This window comes from Talpa europaea, assembly GCF_964194135.1.
Source record: "Talpa europaea genome assembly, chromosome: 15".
In the NCBI taxonomy this organism is placed as follows: Eukaryota; Metazoa; Chordata; class Mammalia; order Eulipotyphla; family Talpidae; genus Talpa; species Talpa europaea.
Genome location: NC_140083.1, coordinates 78,547,984 through 78,558,713, shown reverse-complemented (window position 1 = coordinate 78,558,713; position 10,730 = coordinate 78,547,984). Strand labels below are relative to the sequence as shown.

The window sequence follows — 10,730 nt, the reverse complement described above, 5'->3', positions numbered from 1 at the left end:
CAGGCTGAAGAGCGCCATGCCGGGCTGTCTGGGCCCACCGAGGGCTGGGGTCAGGGCTGGTGTCAGCCCCTTTGACCGCAGCACTGGGCAGGGAGGAAAGAACTTACCTCCACTCCCGAGGCCTGAGCAGCTGAGTTGAACTCAATTCCCCTTTCCACAGCATCTTAACTTGGTAGTTTAGTCTTTTAAATCCTAAGATTTCAAGGATCTTTCCAACAGCCGGTTTCCATCCATTTAACAGATGAGAAAATGGAGGTCGCTGCCTTATTCAACCTCACACAGGTAGAAAATGGTGAAGGAACCCATTCCCACGTGAAGTTGCCTCCAGAGCTCTCTGGGAATAACCACACACTCTGTCACCCTAATCGGCATCTTGACCTGGGGTGGGGGGAGAAGAGGAGAGGAGAGAGCTTTCCCCTGTCAAAGAGCAGGTTTCTTTTTTAATTTTTCAAAAGTTGATAATCACGTGAAAGTCAAAATGTTCTGTGCGGAATCCCAAATAAATCAGGAATTCATGTGGAGCACATACCCCAAGGAGATGGGGTACAACTCCCCACTCCTTCAGGGTGGACTTCATACAATGGCCTCCTTCCAGAGCAAGCAGCCCCCTAGAGGGCAAAACAGAGGAGCTTTGCTGTGAAGAAGCCTGAGGAACACTGTCCGCCAGGTGAGTGTAGAGGCAGGAAGGCCGGGGCAGGCTCTCTATGGATCCAGGCAGACAGTTCTGGGGCCCTCAGTAGCTTTTTCAGGCTTTTAACCATCTTTCTGTGCCACGTGTAGTACAGCAAGCAGGCACAGGGCAGGCAGGGGGGCTGGAGGGTTATTGGCAAGGACGCTGGGAGGCCTCCTAGCCCCCCTCCGGTGAATTGTTACTCTTTGGGCTCTCTCTGACGTTCTCTCCTGATCTCTCCACCACTCTCCTCCACCCACCGTCCTCTGTGATGCTGCCCTCATATGCTCCGCCTCCAGGCTCAGGTGTGCCCACTTATGCACGCCCACACCATGCTCCAGGTGTCCACTATCAGGCACGCATGTCCCGGCCCCACACTCCCAAGCACCTCGGCATTCAAGGCCGCAGGTGATAGCCACAGAGGCCAACAGTGCAAAAGCCTGAGCATCTTCATCTACCCTACAGTGGGTGAGGTCAATCCTGAGTGATGGGTCATGTTCGTAAATGTGCCCTTGATATGATGTGGTAAGAAGATACTTTCCAGGGCCTCCCTGGTGGCACAAGGGTTAGACGCAACCTATGAAGCTATCCGTAGCCACTGCAGGATGAGTTCAATCCCCAGCCAGGGAGCTACCCACATGGCGCAGCAGACCTCCCCTGTCTCGCACGCTGCTCCCCTCAGCAGTGTATTTCAGTCAGTCTGCCTGTTCTGCTCCCCGCTCTGTCTCTGGTGAATCCTCTCACCTCTCCCCTCCCGTGCCTCTGGCCTGTACCCCAGTTCTTATATGCATAAATAAATAAATCTTAAAAAAATAAAAAAGAAGACACTTTCCCTTTATGGTTTTGCTCCTGAAAACCCACAACCCCAGCCCAAGCTTGAGAAAGACAGCAGATCCCGGTTGAGGAACAGGACCTAAAATACGTGACCTGTATTCCGTGACGCTGTCAGCGTAAACAAGGAAAATCTGAGAAACAGTCACAGCCAAAAGAAATCTCTGGAGACATAATGACTAAATAGAATGTGGTATCCTGGATGGAATTCTAGAAAGAAAAAGGAATTTGGGTAAAAATGAAGAAACTCTAAATAAAACATGGCCTTTGTTAATAACAGCATACTAATATTGGCTCTGCAATTGTAACAAATGCATCATATGATATTCCTGTTAATAATAGAGGAACTGGGTGTGGGGTATATGGGAACTCTGCACTATCTTCACAGCTTTTGGTACAGCTAAGCTACCTGAAAAATAAAGTTTATTTTTAAATAAAGTCCAAAAATTCAAAGGGATGTTCTGTGAATCTCCCTTTCGCTGCTGACCAGCTGATCCGTCCTCTTCCCGGAGCAGTGAGCAACGCAGCCTGGGTTAGAGATGAGAACTGGCTGGCTGGCTCTCAATCTCGATCTCTGCCAGTTTCTAACTGTGTGACCCTGAGTGATTCCTTAACTTCTCCGTGTGTCCCGTGTCCTCAAGGATAGTTGGGAGTGTTAAAAATATTAATCTATATAGTAAACGCCTTATAAGAGGTTGCATTTATTATTATGAGTAAACAAGCAAATAGATTTACACAACTAATGTATTAAGAAAATACTGCCCCAAACTTGTAAATAAGTAAAACAATACTAATGTCCGTTCCAGATCCCTGGCTAATAACCCCACCTATGGGTCATTGAGAAGAAGGAACTTTGATACACGGCTGTCTGCTGAGTAAGGCCCAGATCTATAAAGGATAACCTCTGGAAGATTAATTAATAGCAAATTATCTTTGTCTGGTAGAAAACAAAAAGCTACGTTTTTATTGCCAGGTAGGAATCAACATTTTTTTCTATCGAAGTTTTGCAATCTCATCCCAACATTCATTTACCCCAGTGACTCTCAATCATTTTCCAGTTCTTTCTTTGACCCATCCTGCTGGTTCACTTACTATGAGGCTAATACTTACTCTGTATTAGTCAAATTTATCTTTGTACAAATTTTATTTTGATAAATAGCAGCATCCATACATACTGCTCTACCAGGGTTATTTTCACTTAGTATGTCTTTTTTTTTAATTTTTTTTAAAGATTTATTTTTATTTATTTATACATGCACTGGGTTCAGTCAGAAGTGCGGGAGGGTGAGAGAATTCACCAGAGCCAGAGCGGGGAGCAGAGCAGGCAGAAGGACCGAAGTACACTGCTGAGGGGAGCAGGGGGCAGCAGGAGAGGTCTGCGCGCCATGTGGGACCCTCCTCCGGTGGCCGGGGAGCAGCCAGGGATTGAACCGGCGCCGCAGAGGCTGCGGGCAGCTTCGCAACCCAGCGCTCAACCGCTGCGCCACCGGGGAGGCCCTTTGTATGTCTTGAAGATAGTTTCATATCAGAAAGAAAAGCCTTTTTACTCCTGTTTTTCCACCTTAGAGAATCCAGGGTATGGGAGAATAGTAATCACACCCATCGACAGTATAGCCAGTTCCCTAGTGATGAATATTTAAATTCTTCTGCTCTTTGACTGTTGCAAGCTACGCTGTGTGAACAACCTGGCGCACAGTTGAGAGCAGATTCACTTGGACAGAGAGAGGGGAGGGAGGGCAAAGGAACCTGCTCCCAGTGCAGGCCTAGTCCTCCGCCCCCTTGTTCTGTGCCTTCCAGGCCCCCTCCTCCTGCCTCCTCCTCTCTGTCCTGAGCTCCTGGTACTGCCAGACAGGAAGGGCCAGTCTGCGGTGCCCTGTCGACCAGGGCTCTTGCCAGCACTGCGTGGGCAATGAGGGTGTCCTGGAGAGGAGGATCTTGGGGGCTTGGGCCTGAGGGGTACAAATTTTATTTTGACAAATAGTAGCATGCCGTATAGACTGGGCCGCAGGCACTGAGGGTGCTTGCTCCACGCTCCCTGAGGGCTCTGGTGGTGGCTAAGGATTCAGGGGCCAGGGGCTACCTGGGGGGACTGAGGGAGGGGGTGGGGAAGTGCCCAGCAGCTCTGGCACAGACTTGCTTCGGGTGCCCAGGGCAGGCGGGCAGTCAGGACATAGGCTGTGGCAGGCCGTGGTGAGAAAGGGAGTGGCCAGGCTGGTTGGGATGGCTACAAGGTGGGTCAGGATACCCCCCTCCAGAGGAGAATGGGCAAGGGAGAGCCTCAAGGTGGCCAGTGGACACTCCAAGAGAGATGGGGTGCCTGGGCCAGGGCCACGAGCCAGGCAGAGGCAGCCAGTTGGGCTGGTAACGCCGGCTGAGTGCTTTCTACGGGCGCCGCAGCAACTGCTGGATCCGCATCAAAGCTGTTGGTCAGTGCTGCCCAACCCGGGGCCGTCTCGCACGAACAGAACCCACAGCTGTCAGGTCGGCACCGGGGGAGGCAGCGGAGTGGTGCCGGGCAGGATACAGATGGATGATTTTCGAAAGAGCCGATTCTGTAGCAGCAGGAATGATTTAGGTTTAATTCAAAACCAAAGTCCCATCCTGTGTCGGCCAGACCCTGGCAGCCCTCAGTGGCTATAGCTCAGGCACCTCCCAGGCAGATCCCAGCCTCCTGCTTAAGAGACAAGAAACTGAGGTCACAGAGGGGGAAAGTGCAGGGAGACCCGGATGCTCTCCGAGACGGGAGCACAGAACTGGTGTAGATGGCTCTGGGGGGTGTGGGGCTCAGAAACAGCCCCTTTGGGGCAGGCATGACTGGAGTCCTGCTGGCTCCCTCTCCGGATCCTGCTCTTCATCATCACACCCCCTCTAACCCTGGGGTGGGGAGGCAGCAGCCGCTCAACGGACACGCTCCCTTCCTTCTTGCTGTGATCTGATGGGGTGATGTGACCATCATGAGCGGCCTGGCCAGCCCCTGCCTCACCACTGCGTCTCTGCAGCTATGAAGCGGACAGGCCTGGTGGGAGGTTTGCGGGAAGGACTGAGGCCACGCAGCTGGCCCAGGCTTCTGGCCCATTCACCTGCCATGAGCAGCGCAGGCACGGAGTCTGAGCGGTTGCGCAGGGCAGGCCTCCTCAGCGCTGTGAGCCCCCTCTGGTCCCGGTCTCCAGGTCCAGGCCCAGGTAGCAGTTGAGCAGGAGACTCACCAGAGGTGCGTGGCCTGCAGGGGGACCCAGACAAAGCTTGGATCCCCAGGGAAGGGAGTGATGCAGCCCCAAACCTACGTCCACCAAACTTGGAGCCTCTGGGATGGCCTTCAGTGGGGCTGGGGGCACTGGTGGAGGGTGGGATCAGGTGCTGCCTCGCACCTGCTTGGGCAGCCAGCAGGAGAGCTGTGTGCCCTTCTTCGTCCTGCTGGCAGTGGCTGAGCAGGGTTAAGATGCTCCCGAAGCCCAGATAGCCGGCGACCCTGAGGCCTGTCTGGGGGAGAGGCAGCTCAACCCCTGTGCTTTCTCTAGGAATCTCCTCCCAGTTTCTACAGTCTCAGCTGCCCCAGAGATGTCCCGGGTTCTGTAAAGACCCACTCTCACCGTCTCCCTTCCTCCTGAGGACCCCGGCCGTGGGTATTGACCCTGAAACTCTCAGCTGCTTTGGGAAGTAGAGGCGTAGCTCACCCTCCCATTGCCATCCACCTGGGTGGCCTCTGTTGGGGAGACCCCACCATCCAGCAGCACTTGGGGCTGGGCAGCATCATTGCCCCCAGCCTGCAGCCTGGGGCAGGGGTCTCACCCCCCAGACAGGGCAATGTCTCAGACATGTCCACCCTCCCTCTGCAAAGGCAGCGCCTCTTCCTTGTCCGCCTGGGTGGGGAGAGGAGCAGCCCCTCCTCAGGCACTTGGCATCTGTAACAGGGAATGAGGGAGAGCAGTGTCTCTCTGGATCCCAGGGGAGGGTCCCAGCTGCCAGTCACCAGCCCTTGACCCTGTCCAACCCCGCTCCTGACGTGGGGGTCCCTCTCCATCCACCTGTAGAACAGGCCCCGGGCTGGGGCAGAGCCCTAACTGGCAAAAGTGGTTCACTGCAGGTGAAGATGTCAGTGAGTCAAGGAAAGGGGCCATTTTTTTTCTTTCCCAGGGAACCTTACCTGGGGGTTGGAGGCCCCCTCAGAAGCAGTCTTTGTGCGACCCCACAGCATCCTCAGACTCCTGCGAGCACCAGCAGCAGGTCTTGGAGGCCTGAGGGAAAACGCTGTCTCCCCAGAAGCAAAGCAAGTAACAAATGCCAGACTTAAGGAAAGGGCGGCTGCAAACAGCCCAGTGGGGTTAGTGAGGGATGGGGGGCTGGGAGGGGCTGAGCTCTCCTTTCTCAAGAACCGCTGTGAGACTTGCCTCACTAGAAGTACAGAAAGTACAAGACATTAAGTTTAATGGATTAGTTTTGGTGTGGTGAATTAACTATGACATATTTAAATTGCACATTTAAAGTCAAATTATTTCTATGTATTTAATTTCACGGTAAATTAAATTAGTCTCTGATTTATTATAAATTAGTAATATAAAAATATATGTCATAAAAATAATGTTATAAATAATATAAAATCAACTAGATGTTCATTCAATTATTCTGTAAAATAAGTTAATATTATTTAATTAATGGGTTGGTTTGGACCTCAGATATCACAAAATGAACCAGCCGTGTTCCTGTTTTTATTGCTCCCACCACCTGCCTGTATAAGATCTTGCTCTTGTTTTATATTACTTTATTTGGTTTATCTCTTTCATCCCTGATCCCCACAGTCCATTCTCCTGCTTTCCTTTACCAATCGGCACTGAAATGTAATTGAAAGTGTGCATGTCATTGAAAAAGGTAGTGTTGGGCCTCCCTGGTGGCTCAAGGGGTCTAAGTTTCAGCACTATGAAGCTCTCCGCAGCCACCGCAGCACAAGTTCCAGCCCCTGCCAGGGAGCTACCCACATGGCGCAGCAGACCTCTCCTGTCTCCCTGCTGCTCCCTTCAGCAGTGTATTTTAGTAGATACACCTGTTTTGCTCCCCACTCTGTCTCTGGTGAATCCTCTCAGCCCCCGCAACTCTGGCCTGTACCCCAGTTCTTGTTTGCATAAATAAATAAAAGAAAAATCTAAATAATCTAAAAAAAGAAAACAGTAGTGTTGATTTATGTGTTTTGACTAACACCTTATGAGTTGTGCTACTTGTATTTTTCACTCAATCTTATGTTTGAAGACCCATCCTTGTGGCTTCCTGTGCAATGCACCAGTTAGGAGCGTCTTTGTAAGAAACCAAAAGCTGACGCTGGTGATCAGGTGGATACCACAGGCTGGCTGCTCAGCATTAGTCTAACGCTCCTTTTAGTGTTTCTCATGGACTGCAGAAGCTGGAAAACTAGAACCACACTCCTCCAGATTCACGTGAGCTGGGAATCTATAATTTAGGATCTGCTCTTCTGCACACACACGTAGAACAGAGCTAAGCAGGACGGGACATCCGCTTTGCTGTCAGATCGTGACAGATGCCGTGGGGCTCTGTCGAGCAGCTTCCTGATTCATCAGCTTCCTGGAGTAGTGACTCTTGTTTTCGCGGTCACAGGCAGAAGTCATGTGCCTCCCCAAGCTGGGAGTCGTTCCTGGATCTCCAGCCTGCTTCTCCATCCCTTTCGCTTAAACTAGCCAGATTTGTTTCTGTTGTCTGCAATTACACCCTAACTGACCCACATGGCTTAAACAAAGAGAGGTTTATTCTTCAAGAAAGATAAAAAGTGCAGGGATAGAAAGCAGTTGGGGTTGATTTAGCAACTTGATGGTGTCAGGATCTTCTCTGTGAGTCATGACTTTTCTGCATGGTCACAAGTTGTCCAGGCCTCACGGTGAACATGGACTTAAGCGCAGCAGTGAGAAGAAATCTACTCGATTCCTTGTCAGACATCACTGTAGAGGACACAGTCCTTATTCATAGCCGGTTCTCGTCCTCTTCACATCAGAGGTAACCGTGTGACACAGCGAAATGCAAGCAGCTGATGGGGGTGGCTCCTGGGAAAGTCTTTGCTCTGATAAGCTGTGAGGAGCATCTTCTTGCCTTTTTCTTTCCCCTTTTTCCTGCTACATAAAATTCCTCATCTCCTCTTGCGGTAATGGACAACTAGGGTGCCAACAACTTCCAATCACTACGGGCAAGGCTACAGGACAATCCTGTACCTGTCCTGATGTGGCCCTTCTAGAGAGGTCTCTGATGGCACAATCATAGACACGTGCGCTAGAAGTGACCAGGTGCTGTCAGGTTACTCTCTGTTTTGCTGTGTACTGGTCGGGCATAGAAGTGTCTCCAAAAATAAATAAATAAGATGAAAAATAGAGGCCTCCCTGGTGGCGCAAGGGGCTAAGTCTCAGCACTATGAAGATATCAGCAGCCACTGCAGCACGAGTTTGATCCCAGCCAGGGAGCTACCCACATGGTGCAGCAGACCTTTCCTGTCTCGCCCGCTGCTCCCCTCAGCAGTGTATTTCAGTCAATCCACCTGGTTCTGCTCTCCACAGTCTCTGGTGAATCCTCTCACTCCCCCCAACTCCTCTGTCATACACCCCAGTTCTTCTACAGAAAAATAAATAAATAAAGGATGTCTTTTAGTATATCCTTAAACTTTTCATCTCTTATTTCTCTCTGCAGGGCATTTTGGATAATTTATTCAAAAATAACTGAATCAAATTCAGTTTGGTAATTCTCTCTTGCTAATTCTGTCTAATCTGTTGCTAATCTGTCCACATAATTATTTTAAAGTTCTGTGATTCAAACGTTGTGAAATGAACTGACATTGTTGTGGTAGGCTAAAGAATTTTTTTGCACTTCTTTGTCCCCCACAAGGATGTCCACATCTTAATCCCCAGAACCTAATATGAATACTGTACTCTGCACAGCGTAAGGAACTTTACAGATAAGGTTAAGGATTTGTAGATTAGAGATTATTGTAGATTATCTCAGTGGCCTGGATCTTACTGTGATTTTTTTTTTCCTTTTGCATGTAGTATTTTGTTTTCTTTTGTTTTTTATCTGTGAACTATTTATTTTCTCTAGAAAAGTGTTTTGGAAATGCCTTGAAACTGAGGATGAAGGTGTCTTCTTTCAGAGAATGTGAGTTTGCTTTAGCTGGGCCCAGAGTACTCCCAGTCTTGAGACTTTTAGTCCAAATTCCTGACCTAGAGCATTTTGGATCCCTCAAGATACTGTAATCTTGCAGTGCAGATCAGCTCAAGGACCAGCTAGTGGTCCAGCTCAGGGATAGAGCCTTTCCAGCAGTTTAGCACTGAGACAGCCGTCTGTAAAGACTCCTGGCGGTGACAGTAAGTGGGTTTATTTCAGAATCAATCTTACATTAAGGGTGTACCCTTTGGGGCCTCCCTGGTGGCGCAGCGGTAGAGCGCTGGGTTGCGAAGCTGCCCGCGGCCTCTGCCGCACCAGTTCGATCCCCGGCTGCTCCCCGGCCACCAGAGGAGGGTCCCACATGGCGCGCAGACCTCTCCTGCCACCCGCTGCTCCCCTCAGCAGCGTACTTCGGTCCTTCTGCCTGCTCTGCTCCCCGCTCTGGCTCTGGTGAATTCTCTCACCCTCCCGCGTTTCTGACTGTACCCAGTGCATGTATAAACAAAAAACAAACAAACAAATAAATAAATAAAACATGCCTCTATTTAAAAAAAAAAAAAAAAGGGTGTACCCTTTGGAGTCCTAGTTTCCTGTGAAATTCCTCACTTTGGGTAGGTCAAAAATAAACGATGTGGAAATTGAAGCTCAAGTTCGCCTAGTTCAACACATATCCTCATACTAAAGCATATTCCTAGTTCTGTTTCCCTTTTATTTTTAAAAAATAATTTTTAAAACTGTTCAAGTCAGGGCCTCCCTGGTGGTGCAAGGGGTTAAGCACTGCACTATGAAGCAGTCCGCAGCCACTGGAGCACAAGTTCGATCCCTGGCCGGCCAGGGAGCAACCCACATGGCAAAGCAGACCTCTCCTGTCTCACCCGCTGCTCCCCTCAGCAGTGTATTTCAGTCTGCCTACCTGTTCTGCTCCCCACTCTGTCTCTGGTGAATCCTCTCACCCCCTACACCTCTGGCCTGTACCCAGCTCTTGTATGCATAAATAAATAAAAGTCTTTAAAATTGAAAAAAAAATACTCTTCAAGTCAGCATGCCTAGATCATTTCAGCTCCTTTACTGGCAAACGTGGAAGCAGGGACTACTGCAGTTTCTCTGCCTTCTCTATGTCTGAGTGATGATCAAGGTATAAAGGTATCTGTTGCTTCCAACTTTAAACTTCACATTATCCTTGTTTTTCTTGACCTCTATGGATGTGACATCCTTTCCCCTGGCTGTAAGCAGAAAATCCTTGGTTTCCTCAATTTTTCGAGGCCCAATTACAAGGCATGCAGGATTATGCTGGCTAGCCCCTCTGAGAGAGACACTCGCTTCTCTTAGATTTAACTTCATTAATTCTCACTATCTATCCAACTCTTCCTTGCTTTTAAAATAAGTTGCATTTGTATTTGCAATGTCAGCTAGCATGTTTATCGAGAAGGATCAGTCCAGAAACCAGCCAGTCATATTATTAGAAATAGAATTTCCTGTAATCCAAATTAATTAAAAAACAACCAAATAGGAAAATGGGCAAAAGACATGGAAATTAATTCAGAGAAGAAATACAAATGGCCAATAAATACATGAAAAGATTCTTCATCTCACAAGTGAGCAGGAAAAGGCTAATTAAAACAATGAAATATTACTTTTGGCCCATCAGCTTAGCAAAAATGAAACATTAATAATATTAAGTGCTGACTGTGTTGGGGGAATGTAAATCAGGGAAGTATTTTTGGAAAGAAATTTGACAGTATCTATCAAAATAACAAATGTACATACACATTAACCCAGAAATTCTGCCTTTAGAAGGCTTTCCCAAAACAGTACTTGCTTACGTGAACAAAGATATACTGTACATCCTTTGCAGCATTATTGGCAATAGGAAAAAAAATAGTAACAACTTAATGTTCATCAGTAAGGAAAGAGTTGGAAAAGCATGCACATGCAGTGTATGCCTTTGCTAAAAATAGTAAAATAGATCTATATGAATTGCTCAGAAAATTAGTCATGTTCATTGAGGGAGGGGGAGTCAATTTTTTTTTTTTTATCAGTAGTTCTCGACATTGGCTGCACAGTGTATCTCTCAGGGACT

General features: G+C 48.6%; 1 protein-coding gene across 1 annotated transcript; it reads right to left on the bottom strand.

The window, feature by feature from the left end:
* Positions 1 to 264: 264 nt before the first annotated feature.
* Positions 265 to 5,318, bottom strand: ANKRD33 (ankyrin repeat domain 33; the record flags this gene model as incomplete). The annotated part of the gene is given in 11 exon segments (XM_084256130.1): positions 265 to 378; positions 3,248 to 3,399; positions 3,579 to 3,832; positions 3,834 to 3,883; positions 3,887 to 3,914; positions 3,916 to 3,975; positions 4,485 to 4,665; positions 4,668 to 4,721; positions 4,870 to 4,981; positions 5,176 to 5,258; positions 5,261 to 5,318. Coding segments are annotated over 11 exon segments (1,146 nt in total).
* Between the last annotated feature and the right edge of the window lie 5,412 nt (positions 5,319 to 10,730).